Source organism: Manis javanica, chromosome 11 (genome assembly GCF_040802235.1).
Source record: "Manis javanica isolate MJ-LG chromosome 11, MJ_LKY, whole genome shotgun sequence".
In the NCBI taxonomy this organism is placed as follows: domain Eukaryota; kingdom Metazoa; phylum Chordata; class Mammalia; order Pholidota; family Manidae; genus Manis; species Manis javanica.
The window spans coordinates 41,796,916-41,816,010 of NC_133166.1; the positions used below are offsets into that span (position 1 = coordinate 41,796,916).

Genomic DNA, 19,095 nt, shown 5'->3' on the forward strand with positions numbered 1-19,095 from the left:
TTCATAAATGAAAAATGGTACTTTAAATAAAGAGTATAATAGATCGGATCAATTACAGACTGAACACAACTGAAGAAGGAGTTAGTGAATTGTTAAATAATTCTGAGAAATTCCTGCATCGTATGGTGCAACAGAGAGACAAGGTGACTAAAAAGATTGAATTGACAGGAGGCTATATCAACAGGCTTTATATTAATCTACTAGTAGTTCTAAAAAAAGATAATTTAGTAAATGGTGAAGGAAAAAATTATTTGCATAGATAATTGCTGAAAATTTTCCAAAAATTGAGAAGAATATGAGTTCCAGAAATGAGAATGATTCCTGCGGCATATGAAGCAAGATAAATAAAATGAAATTCACACCGAGATACATTATGGCAAAACCACAGAACATTAGAGATAATCTTAAAATCTTTCAGAAGAAAAAGTAATGTCATCTACACTGTCAATAGATTTCTCACTAATAGCATTTGATGCAGAATAAAGTGGAATATTTTCAAGATTCTCAGTGAAAATAATGTTCACTTAGATTTTAAAACCAGTTTAACTATTAAAGTTTAAGTGAAATAAAGGCACTTTTAGACAAAAATAAAAAACCAAAAAACAACTAAGCATTTACATTCATAGACCCTCATGCAAGAAATATTGGTCAGTACAGAAATTGTTAGCTCTAAAAAGAATTAATTACTTTGTTATAAATCTAAGAAAAAATCGGGGATTTATATGCAGAAAACTACAAATCTTGATAAAAAAATTTTTAGTCTGTATAAATAGAAACATTGTATCCATGGATTGGAATACTTAGCATAATAAAGATTCCAGTCATCCCCCAAATTGATAGACAGATTTGTTATTTTACTCAAAATATCATCAGCAGGATTTTGGTATATATAGACAAGCAGATTCTAAAATTAATATAGAAGCCAAAGGAACTAGAATAGCCATATTTATTTTGATAAAGTAGAATAAAGTTGGAGAAATTACACTACTTGATTTTCAGACTTACTATAAAACTTTATTAATCAAGACAGTGGGATTGGTAAAGGGTTAGCTGTGTAGACCAAAGAAATAGAGTGCAGAAATACATCTACACACATACGGTCATTTTATTTTTGACGGGTGCAAAAGCAATTCATCAAAGAAAGAAAAGTCTTTTCAACAACTGTTTCTGGAATACTGGTTCCACTGAACTTCCACATGCAACATAATATTCAATATAAACTTTTGCATCATTGATAAATAAACTTAAAATGAATGCGAATAAAACCATTATTAAGAAAACAAGGAATTAATTATTATAAAATTCAAGATAATGATTGTTATGTGGAGAACAAGGAGTTTATAATTGGAATGGAGAATGAGGAAGTGCTTCTTATAGTGGATGGGTCTCCTTTCCTTTGGGACTTCAGTTACATGTATGCCCATCTGTTTGATATTATTTCAGAAATCTCAAAAATCTGTTCCCTTTTCATCATTTGTTTTCCTTTTTGTCTTTCAGTTTGGAGATAGCAGTGTATCAGTGTTTCTTGCAACCCACATTTGCTATAGTACTTTATATTACTAATTTTTGCCAATTTGGAGGGTATAAATGACATCTCACTTTAGTCTCATTTTGCATATCCCTAATTAATAAAATGAATGAGCATTTTTTTGGCCATGTGTTTTCCTCATCAATGAAATGCTTGTTTGTGCTGTTTAACCATTTTTCTACTTGTCTATCTTTTTCTAGTTGATTTGTAGGAATACTTTATAACTTCAGGTTACTGTTTTTGTTTGTATGTGTTGCAAATATTTTATCCCAACACGTTTTGTCTTTTCATATTTCAATAGTATCTTTAGATCACAGTTTCTCAACTACACACTACTGACATTTTGGGCTAGATAATTCTTTGTCATGGGGGCTGTCGTTTGAGAATTTCTGCAAGTGAATCCTACATATTAGGATGTTTAGCAGCATCCCTGGACTCTGCCCACTAGATGGCAGTAGTCCTCCCTTCCCCAGCTGTGACAAGCAGAAATGTCACCACACATTGCAAATGTACCCTGTGGGCTGAATCACTCCCAGTTGGGAACCTCTGCTTTAGATGGACAAAATGACATGCTTTTTAATTTAGTAGAATTTATCAATCTTTTCTTTCACAGGTTAGCATATTTTAAGTATTAATAAGTTGTTCCCTACCCCAAGATGAAAAAGATATTCTCATATACTTCCAAAATTTTAAACATTTTAATAGTATTGTCTTTCTCCTCCAAATTCTTTGCATATATGAAAAAGAATTTTGTGTTTGATATGTTCAAATTCAATTTCTTACACACACACACACACACACACACACACACACACACACACACACACACGTGTTACCATTTATTGAGAAGTCCCTCTTCCCCAGTCTCCATGAACTACAGTACCATTTATGCCATGTAACAAGTGGAAGGCCATTACAAGGTGTCCATTCTGTCCCAGGATTTGTATATTCCTGTATCAATACTATGCTCTCTTAATTAATGCAGTTGTACCACAGTCTTGGTATCTGGTGAGGCAAGTTTTACCAACTTAGTCTTCATCTATAGTAATATCTTGGTTAATCTTTGTCTTTTGTCTTTCTGTATAAAGTTTAGATACAGCTGTCAGATTTCACATAAAAAATGTTCTTTTGAATGAGATTACATTTCAATTGTTTCAGTAGAAACAACTGACATTTTTATAATGCCAAATCTTTTTTATTCATGAACATTTATTTTGGACTTTAGTAAGTATAAAGATGTAAACTTCTGCACATAAATCTTATAAATTTATTGTCAGATCCATTTCTAGGTCTTTTAATTTAAGTTGCTATTATAGATGGTATCTTTAAAAGAATGTTTTCTATTTGTGTTTTGTGGCATATAGGAATGAACTATATTGATGAACTCTTATGATTTCTAATAATTTTTGTTTAACTTCACTTATTTAGATTTTCTATGCAGGTATTCCAATCACATTACTGTTAGTAATTATAGATTCTCCTTCATTTCCAATTCTTTTGCCCTTTTCATCTTATTGTTCTAGCTAAGATGTCCAGTAGAGTCTTGAATGAGGTCTTGCACACTCTTAATTCCTTCTTGATTCTAAAAGGAATATTTCTAACTTTTTCCTACTAAAAATGATGCTCACCTCAGGATTTTGGTAGATGCTTTTGATTAGATTGAGGCATTTTCCTACTTTTCTGTTATCAATAGGTTTGAATAGGTGCTTGAAGTGTATCAAATGTGTTTTTTGCATTAATCAAAGTGATTTTATATTTTTCTCCTAAGTATGTTAATGTGGCCTATAACATTGGTTTGATTTTCTAACAAAAACCTTTTTTGTTCCTTAAAGAAATTCAGCATTATCATGATACATTATGTTTTATGTAGTATGAAATTTAGTTAACATTTTGTTTAGGATTATTGCATTTATTTTCACGTGTTAGATAAGCCTCTACATTTCTTTTGTCATGTATTTTCTGTTGTGACCAATTCTCATTTCCTTGAGTGTCCCTCTGAGTATCATGACAACATAAAGGTTAGTAAATTAAATAGACAACAGTGGCCCTACGGTGACCCCCTCCTCCATATTCTCTTTAACAGAAATGTCTCTGAGTAAAAGTATTTCCATGGAGAGATTCAGGATTGTCTTCTTTTCTTAGTCACCCCAATAAAGAACTTTGACTTCAGCATGTGTTGTGAAAAGAGCACTAGCTTTTGATTTGGACTTTAGCTATAGTCCTATCTCTACTTGTTCTCTGATCTTAAGTTACTTAACCTCTCTTACTGCCAGTTTCTAGAGCTAATATTCTGATTCTCTGACCAGTTTTATTTTTAACTGTTTCACATAACTTACTTTTATCACCTTTAACAGCATGGTTTTGAATTGGTGGAGACGCCGGAAAGCTCGGACCAACTCTGAAAAGCTGTATAGTCGATGGGAGCAGGATCATGACCTTGAAAGTTTTGGATCTCTTGGGCTATTCTATGAATACTTAGAAACAGGTAACTTTCAACCATCATCTTGAAATATAGAGTCAGGCTGGGTAAAGTAACTTTTTTAGTTCTTATTTCTCCCTGCCTTATACATATTTGGTATTCAATAAGTCATTGGATGATGGAGGAAAAGATGGGTGGATGTAAAGAAGATTGATAGTCCCCACCAACTGGAACACAGAATGAAGTTGAGTTTCAAAACATCAATCTTAGAGATATTTGTCCTGTCAATTAAATGTTAATACTTTTGACCAATTAAAGTAAGGATTGTATTTAACACCTGTCTAAAATTAGCTTAAATAATTATTTCTCCTTTTGTTTACCTCATTGACAGCTCAGAGAGAAAGTTGAAAAACATTTCTAGAGTCTGACATACATTTAGTATATGTCCTTTATTTCAGGCAGAAAAGAAGTTAAGCAATTATGCAGAGGAAACCAAAATTTAACACAAGAAAAGCATTGAATACACTAAGGATCAAACAAAAAAGAGATCTTGAGGTGAAATTTTAGGAGAGAGAATGATGAGGACTGCTTGTATAGTGTACTCAGGTGTTGCCTCTCAAGTGATCTTTTCTGCTTCTTTGGTGAAATTAAGGAGGACAGTTTTCTTAACCTATTCTTAAGGCCCATAAAATCATGGTGGGATGAATGAGAGCACCTGAAATTGTTACTGATCCTCCACTATTTCATATATATGTTATCTTGATGGCATTAGGTAAATGTAGGACAAATAAAAGCAGTATATTTTATATCAAAATGAAATGTAATTTTTGTACATACATAAATTATAAAATGTAAATGATGTGAATTAGATAGTCCTTGCTTTATGGGGTGGTAAGTCTGTAAGTTTCAAATGAATTTGTGCATAAATGCATCAGATCACCACTGAAATTAAAGAATGAAATGAAGGTTTCATAATAAGATTCACTATCATTTTTTGAGACACAATGCAGAGTTAAATTATTCTGGATGTTTTACATACGTTATTTCTACTATTGAAACATTCTACAGAGTAGTCTTTATTCACTGCATTTTATTTTAGAGGATACTGTAATTTGGATAGGTTAATTGATTTGTCATGGGCCACAAAGATTTTAGATAAAGTTAATCTGGGATTTGAACCTAGAAAAATCAAGCTGTTTCCACATAATACTTCCTCTTAATTTTCTATCTCTTGGTTTAGCAGGGAAGGCAGGAATAGAGGCGATTTGTTCATTTGGTTTAGTAGATGACAAGGACTGATTCTTTTGAGAAAAACTGAAATCCAGAAACACTTCAGATTCATCTAAAAATAGAGGACTTGTAGAAGATTCTTTCTTTCTTCCTTTATATGGAAAGTCATTCCTTTATCACTTACAATTTTCTCTTCACTCATGTGGGAAGCCCAGACTGCCATTTGCATGTATTCTTTTACCCCAAGGATTGTTAGAAACAAAAATGGAAAGACAAGCCAGCTTACACAGGTGTTAAATGTTAATGAGGAAAGAGTAAACATTTAGAAAGATATCAATATAGACAGTACAGAGGATCAGGACCTTAACAAATGTATATTTCCTTTCCCCACATGTAAAATATGTTTTTGATGCTTTAGATGATTCATTTCCTAATTTTTCCTCAAATATCTTATCTTGCACTGCCTTTTTACCTGTTAGCTCCTTCAAATCTTAAATAATGCATTCATTCTTAAAGTATTCGAAATAAAGTTAAGTATTTCTGTATACCTAGCACATGCTGGCTACTGTAAGCATACAAATGAATCGGTCATTATCCTTGATTTCAAAAAAGTACATAGATAAGCAAGACAGAAAAACTTGATTATCCCACTAATGTGCCAATCCCAGTGTAAAGGCTAGACTAGCATAGACCTACATATAGCCCACAGTAAAAGGCTATGCTTTAAGCAGAATAAAATGAGTGTCTTATCAAACCAGAATAGATGCTTTCTTCAGACAATCAGACTCAAAAGAAACACCAAGGATAGAACTGAGCTATGCATGCCCAGTTTCTCTTTTCCATTCTATCTAGCAAAGAAGTCAGTATGCTTCCTACAAAGAGGAGAGAGTGGACAGGTGGAAAGAGGATGGAGTGTTTTGCCATTGTAGATCCCCCAAAATGAAGGATGTGGCAGGAATTAAGCAATCTGGTTCCCATTTTCCTCTCTACAATAATGAGTTTATGAATTTTTCTTCTTTTCTCTACAGTTATCCAATTTGGTTTTGTTACATTATTTGTGGCATCTTTTCCTTTGGCTCCTCTCCTTGCTCTCTTGAATAACATTATAGAGATCCGAGTGGATGCCTGGAAACTGACGACTCAGTACCGGAGACCTGTAGCTGCTAAAGCTCATAGCATAGGTGTTTGGCAAGACATTCTTTATGGAATGGCTGTCCTTTCTGTTGCAACTAATGTAAGTAGACCTATTTTGGTGGCGTGACTTTGTATTTTATTTTATCTTGGGGATGCAGAGATATGCTTAAGTCAATATTTACACTGATTTCATTATGGTAACAGTCCGTAAAGATAAAACATCCCTAAACTTTTATGCACTAAACAATGTTGAGAAATCTAACATGCAAACTTTTAGGACTACAAGGAAAATTGTTAAATCACTCTCATTAAAATGCCATATTACAGTTACATAATGTGTGGCAAAGTAGACAGAAAATAAGTAAGAATATAAAGGATTTGAATAATACAGTTAAAGCTTGATTATAAATAAAGTTGTATACCAGAAACAGAAATCACACTTAGCTATTGTTTATGGAATACTTATTAAAAATGATAATAAAACCAAATTCCCTAAAGAAATTTTACAATGTATGCTCACCTATAATAATGGCATAAAATTGAAATTGATAAGATAGTCAAAGAAGAAGATGTAGACACTTAACATTCACATTTCTAAGTAAACTTTATTGTGTAAAGAGGAAATAAAATTGAAATTATAAAGGGCTTAATTAAAATTAAAACCTGTAGGAAGAGCTAAAACCACAATTACAGAAAGGATAACAATAAATGCTTTTATTATTAGAAAAGACTGGAATACATGAGCTGAGCATGTAACTAAAAAGCTAAGGAAAAAATGTAAAACTAATCAATAGAAAATAGAAAGAATTAATAAAGATATAATCAGAAATAATCAAATTAAAAACAAACAATATGCAATATAATTACTAACTAAATCAAGAGTTGATTCACTGAAAAGACAACATAAGCAAAACTCTGAAAATCTGAAACCATAAAAAAAATTGCAAGGTACGGGTGAGAAAATTATGTGAGACTGCTCTGTTTGCATTTATTCCAATAAATTTTAAAATCTATTTGAATGTGTCACTTGTTTAGAAAATAAAATATACCATAATTTTTTCAGTATATGAAAGAAAATCTGAGTGGTTCATTACCTATAGAAGTAAGATTCAAAGTTTTTATATGTGCCACTAAACATGTAGATGGCAGGGCCAGGTGATTTTAAATTGACTTATCTAATCTAAAGGAAGCATGCTATTTATACTATTCCAGAACTTAGGCAAGGATGGGAAAATACCATTCCCATGGAGTCAAATACTGAAATTAATTGCACTAAACTGTGGAAAATTTTCCTACACATGGTCTTGCCATTCCTTCCCTGCCAACCTCCTACACACACACACACACACACACACACACACACACACACACACTGTTTAGCTTATGGAGTTGGTTCAGGCAAGAGAATTTGGTTATGAACAGCAGAACTGTGCTGTGAAACAGTAAGAAATGTAAGAAATAGCAAGGTGTGGTAGAAAGAGCATGAGATTTGGAGGCAGAAACAAGTAGGTTCAATTCTCAACTTAGCCACTTTCTACCTAAAAAAATTTTGGATTAACAATCATACACTGTAAATGAACTATTTCATGTTTTAGGCCAAAGACTCATATTATTAACCTGATTTGTAATAGCATTTTAGTCATTTTGCATTCATGTGGCATGTGGAACTGAGAAATACAAACCAGACATTTTTAAAGCTAGGCTCTTAACTCATGTCCTCCCTCTTGCTTTGTCTTTTTAGGCTTTTATTGTTGCATTTACATCGGATATTATTCCCCGCCTAGTTTACTACTATGCCTACTCAAAAAATGCCAATGAGCCTATGAAAGGATATGTCAATGACAGCCTGTCAACATTCCTGATAGCTGATTTCCCAAACCACACTGTGCCTTCAGAAAAGAGAGACTTCACCACTTGCAGGTTTTCTCTTGTTTTCTTAGGTTTTAATTTTGCCTTTTTAATGTATTTCTCAAGTTCTCTATTTCCTTCACATCTTAAAATGTAAAGGACTTACTTGGGGTAATAAAAATCCTGGATGAATAAAATCTAGAATTCACATATTGTATGATTCTTATTTGGAAAAATAGAATGACCAGAAGTAAGAATATTATGGGTAAAGAAAATAATTTATTTTGAATGATTTCTTTTTTAAATGTATTGGACAGTTTCTCTCCACCAAATGCCCTTTGGTCCCAAATTGTAGAATCTATAGTTCATACAGCATGATCACATTATATGTGCATTTAACCTAATTGTTATAGTTGCGTGTTCTCAAAATGAGATAAAGTGAGGACAGAAATAACAGTATGTTTAGTTCACTGGCCATCCCACTTGAAGAGTTTCTTCCATACAGGGAGGGTGAAATTGAATTTGTGAACCTGCCGTTTCCACACTCAGTGTTTTCTGTACTGTGAGAATCTTTTTACTCTGAGATGTAAAGATTTTATGTGTAAGTTTTATATAATATAGAGGATGTAATCAAGGCCGCTTAACTTAAACTAGCTACTTCATTTGGGGTTTTGCTTTGTTGGGATTCAACAAAGAAACAGCAAAAAGTTGCAACACAGGTAGACAAAAGTATTGTTATATTCTTTATTTGCGTATAGAGGAATCATAGCATAGTGCATAAGAGCATGGACACTTGGGTCAGATTTCTTGATGTCAGAAGAACATCAATATCTAGCAATTTTCTAGAAAACAATGAGCTTACAAAGTAGAGCACTAAGAAAACTCAAGAAGGATAATAAGGAAAAGAAAATGCAATGTCAGATAAGCCAAGAGAAAATAGAGTTTGGAGAAAATAGAAATGGTCAACAATGTCAAATCCTATTCTCAAAAGATCAAATAAGATGAGGATTAAAATATTCCTTCAATTTAATGACAGGAGACAATTGGTTTTAGTTGAGTGATGAATAGAACTAAGTGTGTTAACGACTAGGAAGAGAGGGAATAGAGACAAAGTTTTTTTTTAACTCTTTTGAGAACTTTGTCTTTAAAGGGCAGGAGAGAAGTTTTGTTTGTGTGTCCTGCACATAACTAATATATGACTATAGTTTTTGTATGTACGAGAAAGATAAATGTTTCATAATAGCAATTATCTTACTATGACTTGACTTTGTGGTCAACTGAAAGGATCTCTTTAAGAGAAATAATAAGAATTTATGCTAGGCCTCTCTATTTGAAACCATAGCCAATTTTTTGCATTTACTTCTATTTTTCAGGTACAGAGATTACAGATATCCTCCTGATCATGATCAGAAATATTTTCATAACATGCAGTACTGGCACGTGCTTGCTGCCAAGATGACCTTCATCATAGTTATGGAAGTAAGCCTTTCTTGACTTTCATCCTAGTTAGTCTCTTCTCCTGTTAGGCATATATTCAATATCTCTCAGTAGAAAATTATCATTATTCCAATAAATTGTTTTGAAGGAAGTATTTATTGTCATAAAAAACAACCTAAGGATATTTTCAGTATGATGGATTGTCTATTACTTACTATTGTTGATGATAAGCAAGGTGACAGAAAAAGAAAGAAAAAATATGGCCTCTTCCCTTAAGTTCAGGAAAAGGACAGGGGACCACTGATTTTACCGAATACCTATTGTTTACTGGTTCCAGAGGCTATAATAATCATCTTGTGAGTTAGACGTTATTATTCACCCTTAACAAATGAATCTGAGACTCAGCAAAATTAGTGAGTTGGTTTCAAGATAATCAGCCAATAGTAAAGCTGGGTTTCAGTGCCAGGTTTCTCAGTGCAGAGCCTCTGCTCTATCCACTATTTGTGTTTTCCCCCTTGTGGAATATCTAGTATAGTTATGGGTTGAAGGCATGCAGTGAAAACATGAATACAGAGGGGATATTTGACTAAGTTACAAATTGAGTGCTATTAATCATAAGATGTAAAAGCTAATAAGGGAGAGATAAATTAATGTAAGGTACTTTTTCTCTATAATAAACCCCAGTAACAGACAAATTCAGTGCAAATTCCGATCAATTTTTGTTTATTTTATTTTTATCAAGGTTATACATGTAACTTAAAGTCAAATAATTGTACATCATGAAAAAGAGAGCAGTCTTATGTAATATTCCTCCCCATGTTTCTCCTCTCTCTCTCTCTCAGTTCTCTATGAATTTGTTGCTTTTGTTCCCACATTTGCCATCATAAATTTAGATCACCTTTCAGTCTGGTAAATTACTACAGGAATTCTTTTGATTTATTTGTTTTTATTTATTATTAGTATAAGTGTTTTTAATCATCCCAGGATCTGACTCACCATCATCCAGGACTTTTCTTCACCTTCTCTTATACTGAATACTATATTTTCTGCTCTCTACATTTTTCCCATTCTTGGAAAAAAAAATTATTTTAATGAAGCACATCTTGAAGTAATCCAAAGAAAATTATGAGTGGTCAATTTTGAGACCTTGAAGGTTGAAATTTTACTTTCTTTCCTAATAGGTGATTAATTGGTATGGAATTCAAGATTGAAAGTCATTTTCCCTGAAAGTTTTTCACCCAACTTTAGGTATCCATGGAATTTTTGAAGACATTGCTCTATTTTTTGTCAGCTTCCAGTGGTTATGAAACAACATTCTGCTTCCCCAGTCTTTGTTTATGATCTTTTTATTAATCAGTACACTTGAGGATTCTCCCACTAGTCCTTTTATGAAACCACACAAGACAGTTTCACACAAGACAGTTTCTTGGTATTGGACATACTCATTATTCTGGATACTCAATGAGTCCTCTGCTTACCCTCTAAGTTGAAAAAGTTTGCTTGTATTATTTCTTTGATAAATTCCTTCTTTTCCCTGTTGTTTTCCTGGGACTTAGTCAGATACTATACTTCCTGTTTTGAAACTGTTATTATCACTTATTTTCTCTTATAAGTACATTGATTCATCTTTGCCTCTTTATTCTACCATTCTTTTGGTCCCTTTATTATTTCTATCCATATTTATGTGTTTCATTCTTTTTCTTTCATCTTAGAGACTTTCTTACATATTTGGCGGTTGTTGGCCATCCGCTCGTCACTAACAGTGAAGCAGTGAAAGCTGATTGTGAGCTTTGTGAGCTTACGGGAGGAATGTCACTGGGAGCATTTCACTGTAGGGTGATAAGGTAGTAAGGGGACCTTTTATTTCAACTGAGACCTATATACTTTTTTTATTCGTTGTTCTCACTTCCAATGAGAACTTCCAATGACTGGTCATTTCCACCAGGAAAAGTCTGTTTCATGGCTGCGTGTGTTTTAAGAGCTGAGCAAGGCAGAGGGACGAGGGGTCCCAGGATTCAGCACGCTGCATTTCACTTAGTCGCCCTGTTTTCAGCATGGTGCCACGCCCTCATCCTTGCTCTCTGGTGTCCCTGAGCCCACAGTTTTCCGTTTTAATTACTGCCGAAAATAAATTACTCTGTTATTGCCAAGGTGGGGTTGGAGAGAGGTAGTGCCTGGATACAGATGGAAGAGAGGTTCTGAAAATGCAGCTTGCTCCTTATACACATTTTTAACTAATCCTCTTGTTTTCAACTCCACCCACACTTATGCCTTCAAAGTCTTCAGTACCTTCTTTTCTGAGCTCTTCGATAATTTAAAACAAAACAGGCTCTTGTCTTGTTGGTTTCTCCCATTGCCATATTACCAACTGCAAGTTTCAATGCAGCTTTCTTCATTCTCTTGAGTCTGTTATCACTGTTCCCTCCCTTTTCTTTTTGTCTTAGTGAGTTATACCATTTTTAAAAATTCCTTTACAAATATTTTATTAGGTTTTCAAGAGGGAGGATAGAGAAGGAGTGTATTTAATAACCATATTCAACTGGATTTCTATAATTATTTATTTTAGTATGTATTTAATATTGGTCTTCAAAGGAAAGTTCCAGAACAGAGATAATAATATCTTTTTGCTTTTCTTTGCACCTCTTGGGTTGAGCAGTTTATTAAATAAATGAAATGATTTGTAGGAACGTCCTGTTGAGCATTTGACGATTCTAATAGTGCCTTTGGTTTTCTTTTATGTTTCCTCTAGCATATTGTGTTTTTAGTTAAATTTTTATTGGCCTGGATGATCCCTGATGTTCCAAAAGATGTCATGGAGAGAATCAAGAGAGAAAAGTTAATGACTATCAAGATTCTCCATGACTTTGAGCTTGACAAACTAAAAGAGAACCTGAAAATTAATTCTAGTGAATTTTCCAAGCATGTCATGATTGAGGAAAACAAAGTACAGCTGGCTAAATCAACAATCTGATCAACATAATGAGCAAACAGCCTGGTTGCCTGTCTGGCTTCACAGTTTTCCCTTGGTTTAGGGCCAGAGGCCAAGAGCCATGTGTCAATTTCACTCCTTTTTTTTTAACTCAGAGATTTTGTACACTTTTACAGAGGCTGGCTTTGTGAGGTTGGACAAGCACCACTTGTGTGCTTCACTGGCTGGGCTCTCCCCAGATATTGTTTTCTGTGTTTCTGTAAACGACTGTTAAAAGTGTACATGGAATCAGAATATTGGAAAAGCACATTTTCATGGTCTTCTCTTGGGTTGCTTTATGTCTTCTTCCAGCAAGAAAAATGTTGAGACAAAAAGAAAAGAAGCGAAGAGGCCTACTGAGCCTTATATAATCTTGCCATTTTAGACTATGCTAATGAAAAACCAAAATTACACAATAGATGAAAACTCACATATTTAATAATATTGGGTAAATATTGTGGGAGGGTTTTGTTCCTGAAATTGTCCTGAATAAGTTAAACTTCCATCACAATCCCAGATTGTCCTTCCAGGTAAATGCAGAATTGTTTTTTCAAGAGACAAAGTGTGGGTTTCAACAAAAGACGAACTAGTTCTTTAAAGATAATATTTTGGTAATGATAGTTTTAAGGTGAGATTGTATTATCTGGAAAACAGCATTAAGAAGTTATTGGATTGCTTCAGGTCTTCAAGCAAATGAGAAATAAATATGTTTTTAATTGTTAACAAATTCAGGACAATGTATATTGATTAATTTATTGCCCTTAATCAAAAATTGTTGAATTATTTTTAAAAATAATTTTTCTTCTACAATGCCTATTTTGCATTTTGAAGCCTGTTTGAGCATTAGGTATTTGTATAAGTTAGGTACAAGTGGTTTGTGAAATTTGTTTAAAGCAATCTCAAATCTTTTAATGAGTTCATAGTCTTTTCTATTGATGCATTGCTTCATACAATGCTCAGTGCCTTGTTCCTATGCCTTTAACACACGAGAAGTTGTGCTGTTGATTCGACATAACATCTCCAATGTGAGCTTGTTTTACGGAAATGGTCATTTTAGCATCAATCACAGAGTTTTAACACCAAACATGGATCAACCAAGTAAGAATGATGTGATAGATGTGATAGCTAAGTGGAAAAAAAGTCACTGAATTATTTGTCTCATACTTAGACCTGTGGTGCATGTATACCAGTCCTTGTTCTTCTTTCCTTTAAAAAATATTTCTTACATTTATAAAGTAAGAGATACATTTTTATAGTTTGAATCTCTAGTTTCAAATTACACTTCAGTTCCAAAAGAACAGTCTTTTTTAATTACACATAAAAGAAACTTTGTTCCAAGATTACTTTTAAGTATTAGTTCATTATTTGATGCTAATACATTTTTGTAGAATTGCTACTATTAAGCATATGGCAGGTAGTATTAACTAATAACCAATATTAAGCATTTAGAACTGAGGATTACGAATTTTATAAAACCATGAGACTGTTACCCCAGTAGTAGCACACATGATTTGTCATCCACTAGGTAGATTTTGGGAACATTTTCTTTCGCAAAATTCGAAATCTCATTATTGAAGGATGATTCCATATGTGGAGGAGATAGATTTCTTGTTTGAGAAAACCTGTCAGTATTACTAGGAAATAAACCACAGATGTGATATCTTTGGCTTGCCCAAATTCTGTGCTGCTATGATGTTGTACATTGTGCACAGCTCATATTGCTTCCTTCCTGGTTGCTAATAAAAGTAAGGAAGAGTGTGGAAATTGGTTCTGTGAATGTAAACTCTCATTTGTATGACTTAACTCTTTTTATAGAGCTAGATTGTAAGGTAAAGACAAATTTAACTGTACACTGCAATCTTTAACTCTAGTGTCAAGATTGTAGGATGTATGGAGAAAGTAGCACAGGAGGAAACTGTTTTTAAGATAAGTTAATAGTTCCTATTTTGGTAGTTTCCTTTTACAATGTTATTGACAAATACTTTATATTCATATTTTAATTTTCTACCAAGAAGTTTATCCTTATTTCACAGATTTTTAAACAAAATACAAGTACTCTCACTTTCCTAAAAGCTTTCTAATAAAATTCAAAGCCAGATCGATTCAGGTAGATTTGTCTTCTCTAATAAACCCGTTGGTTTTATGAGAGGGCTGACTTAAGAGCACCTGACTACCAAATAAAGGATGATCTTTATCAGCATTCCAGGTATTTTATCATCCAATCAAACCCATAGTTTTGTTTTCAGAAATATTCCAGGAAACATTTGAGATTTTATTTGAAATAATTTCAAGCACAAAAGCCAAAAAATACATAACTCTTTCCAAATGTCAACTCTGATCCTTGCCTTCATCAGCTTTTCTTTGCACACAAGCAGAATCCACTTCAAAACATTTATTTTGTAGGAATCCATCAAGAAGGGAGCATCTTAATTAAATGGAGTACTATCTTCTCATGACCCCTCCTGGCTTTAACATTCTTCTTTAAACTGAGCCATTAAGCAAGTTATCAAAGAGAAGAAAACAAGAAGACGCTGCAGATAGGAGGGACGGGGTAAAGGGAGACAAGGAGGGCTCTCCTTATGAGCCTGCACGCGCTCTGTGGGGAGAGAGGTGCCGGCAGGCTGCGTGTTGCAGCTGTGGGTAGTCCGAGGAGTATTTATTAAGCATTCTAATGAGAGTGATAGAAAAGCCAAAGCAATTTCAAGTTGAAAAATAAGCTTCAAAAGTAAAACTGATTCCAAGAGATATGCAGCCCTAGGTATCTATCGATTGACTTCAGTTGAGAGTGAGGAATTTGTATTGCTCATTCAAAAGGGGAATTTACTATTTTGAGAGAACTTCTCTAATGGTTGTTTTAATTAGTCATTGTTACATTATGAAAGAATGTTATGAAGGAAAATAGCACTGAAGAAGTACCAATGGCTAGACTTTGACGTCTGCTACCATGATTCACTATAATTATTGTTACTTTTTCTAAATACATTTATGCTCCAACAAGATGTGTGATAACTCAAGTATGCCAGTTGTCCATCATTGTGTAAAAATTCATGAAAGAGTGAAAAGAACAGCATGGTTCAATGTGTATGACATAACTACTTCCATCCCCAAAAATATTTGATTAGGTATGTCTTTCCTATGTGTATTCTGTGCCATAACGTTAACTTTTCTTTCTGTGTGTATGTGTAAGGAGGTGGGTATGGAGATATGCAGAGAAAGTTTCTCTTGAGTAGTCTATGTAAGTCTCGAGATTCAAATTCATGCAGTGAATAAAGTAATGCTTAATTTTCATCTACATTTTAACATGACTCAGTTTATTCTTATGGTAAGATGTTTATGTAATTTTTCTGAATTTGAGTGCTGTAAAGGTTTTTAGGTTTAGAAACATTAAGATGCATTACATGTAACATGTCTAATTTACAAGATTACATGTTTGTCACTTTAGAGATGCAAATTCCTTGAAGTAAGAGGCTCAATGGTCCAGAAAAAAATGGAGAAAGTGGTAGTTTTGTTGTTTTGTCTCTTTACTTTTTGTATTTTAGGAGGTGATAAAGGTGAATAGAAAGTTTTAGAGAGAAAATTAGTATGTTGCAATATTTTCTTTCCTAGTCCCCATCTTTCTCAGAAGAAATCCATGACCACCTTCACTGCAATTGTGAGAAATGCATATGCCTTGGTCCTAATTGCAGCTCCCCAGGAGCAGAGTCTCTGGGAGAGGAGCTTCAAAAAATGGCCAGGGTTATAAGACTATTTTGTGGGGGTATAAGACTTCAGAATTTCATAAAATGCCAAATTCCCTAGCCTAAAGCATTCTTAAATGAACATTCATCATTCCAACCCATCAGGGAAGTATATCAAGGATTGTTATGTAGACTCAATTTGTAGAATTGCTGTAATTCCACAGTATGCAGAAGTAACTGAGATATTTTACCTGAAGAGCCCTAGACCTGTAATTTCTACATCATTTTTAAAAAGGGGTGATAGGATAAAATGTATTTGATTTCATCAATATTTTTAAGAAAAGTGCCTACTGGCCAAAAATTAAGATGAATACATCACATTCTAAGTATGAAAGACACATCTAAGTTGCGAGAACAAACAGATTCTCAGACTGAATTTAGTCAAGGACAGCAAGACTACTACTACATTTCAGGACTGATTTGTTATAGACAGTAGGCGTTTTGAAATTGTGGAAGGGCCTGGGAAGCAATGGTCTGGCAGGGAGATTTGAAGGGTCAGAGAAAAGGCACCAGTCAGCTCTTCGGAAGCAGCTCCTCAGGTGGACAATTGGAGTACGCACGGCTTTCCAAGTGCTGAAGTGAGACTGGGAAGGAAAGCTAGGGAACAAGTCTATGGAAAACCATTGTTTTTGTATATCTACTACTCTGTGCTTTTTGCAGCCAAGCCTCACTCGTGGGTGTGGGCCCCTGCTGTTCAGGAGGATCTGGGCATGGAGTGGAAAGGAGAACAAGCTAGAGCCCACTGGACATTACCGTAACCGGCCTCAAAGACCTTCAGGGAGAAATAGCTGCTGCTTCACATTTGTTTGCCTCTTTTGTAAAACGTGATGGCACGTAAGAAAGAGACTTCTGGGAAATGCAGCTCTGGGTTAACGAAACTGACATAGTGCAAACCACCATACAGACAAAATTAATAAAACTTGATTATTTGAGCAATGTGATCAAAAAGTAGGCTTCATTTATCTTCATAAAATGTACCCAATAACTGAAGAATAGGAATTTCTTTTCAAGCATGTTCTAAACATTTACAAAATCTGACCAAATACCAGGACATTAAAAAAATAATTTGGCAAATTTCAAAGAACTAAAATCAGTCACATAATTTTCTCTGTCCACAGTAAAATGAAACTAGAAAACGATTTTTAAAAACCCAAAAATTATGTAACAAATTTTGAAATACTGTATGGATCAAAATGATCAAAATGGAATTTAGAAGATAATTTCAATTATATGATACAGAAAACACTACATTAAATTTTGTGGGTACACTAAATACTAACTGAGTGGTTTTTAGGGGAAATGTATAGCCTTTAATGACACTATTCAAAAAGAACAAAGATGGGAAAACAGGCTAAGCACTGAAAGAATTTGGAGAAAGCAAATAAAAAATGATAAAAGGGAAGAAAAATCAATTTAAGAGGAGAAATTAATGAAAAGCATACAGAAAATATGACTCTTAATGGGAACATATTAGACTTGTTAACCATCAAAATAAAGCTGTCAATTATTTTACCAGCAAAATGGGTTTATTCTGGACCAGTAGAGTATTCTGGACCAGTATAGTATTGCAAGTCAGGGACATAACCTATGGCAAAACCACAGGAATTTCCTGAGAACAAAAGAAAAGAGGCTCTTTCAGAGAAGTTGGGGAAAAGGTAGGAGAACTGTTTTAAGCAAAAAGTCCATTGGTGGAAACTGGGAGTCCCACATGTCATGGCACCTCATTGGCTGAGTTGTGACAGTCTCTCATTGGCTAGACTGGGGGAAGAAGAAACTCTTCACACCTCCTACTGGGTGGCAAAGTAGTCAAAATAGATGGGTTGTAAGGTGTGTGTCCCTTCCGGTGGGGTCCACAATCAACCAGGTAGTGGTGGGTTTGACAGCTCCTCGTGCAGGCCTCCCAACTCCAAGTCAGGGAAATTTCCCTCTATCAATTTTCACAGACATATTCCCTTTATAAACAGCACCTAGAAATTTCACTTAAGTAATAATGACCTGGATTTTTTTCAGACCACTGAAACCCTGAGAACAAGTAGAAAAATTGAGTAAAATGTTAAAAAAAAAAAAAGTTGAAAGTGTCAGAAAATTACAAGGCAAAGGGAAACTTGTGATCTTATAGAAACAATACCTAGGAAAGGAGATAAAAACAGTTAGAGAGGCAAGCCTGCCTTTGTGGTTATTTTTCTCCTTGAAGAACTTGGAGATAACAAAAGCAAAAGTAAAAGCTGAAAGGAAGAGACTTTAGCTGAGCATTCAACAGACTTGGGTTTGGGAAAAAATATTTCAGTTTAGGGCCTACTAAGGATAACTAGCCTTTGGAAAATCAGAGCTTTCTGTTGAAACATTACATATAAGGACACATAACACTGAACATTACAGAATGGAAAAAAGATACTCCATGAGAACATTAACTAAACTTAATGAAATAAAATAAGTCTATATAAATATTAGACAAAGTAGATTGTGAGGCAAGGTACAGTACTAGAGATTGAGATATTTTAAGATGGAAAAATGGTCATTTTTAAAAAGAATACATAACAATTCTAAATATTATGCATCTAAGAACATGTAAGAAAATGTGTTGATAGAAATAAAACACAAAATGTTGATTAGAAGTAAAAGGGATAAAAAATCTATGACTGGATTTGGAGATGTTAACATCTCTTAATAGCTGATAGACTATGTAGGAAGAAAAAGCAATAAGGATATAGAAAACTTAAACAGTACAATCAACATGATAACAGATAAATCACATCCAACAAAATTTGAAATATCAAATTCATTTTCATCTTAA

At 33.9% G+C, this 19,095-nt stretch overlaps 1 protein-coding gene across 5 annotated transcripts in view; it reads left to right on the top strand.

Annotated features, from left to right (window-relative positions):
- ANO5 (anoctamin 5) overlaps positions 1-17,236 on the top strand; it is a 96,024-nt gene extending 78,788 nt beyond the window's left edge. For all 5 annotated transcript variants that reach the window (XM_073216325.1, XM_073216327.1, XM_073216326.1 and 2 more), the window contains 5 exons: positions 3,883-4,013; positions 6,206-6,411; positions 8,053-8,231; positions 9,533-9,638; positions 12,346-17,236. In XM_073216325.1, the coding sequence (XP_073072426.1) occupies positions 3,883-4,013; positions 6,206-6,411; positions 8,053-8,231; positions 9,533-9,638; positions 12,346-12,567 (844 nt within the window). In that variant the 3' untranslated portion in view covers positions 12,568-17,236. The remainder of the gene's footprint in view (positions 1-3,882; positions 4,014-6,205; positions 6,412-8,052; positions 8,232-9,532; positions 9,639-12,345) is intronic.
- The last annotated feature ends 1,859 nt before the right edge of the window (positions 17,237-19,095 follow it).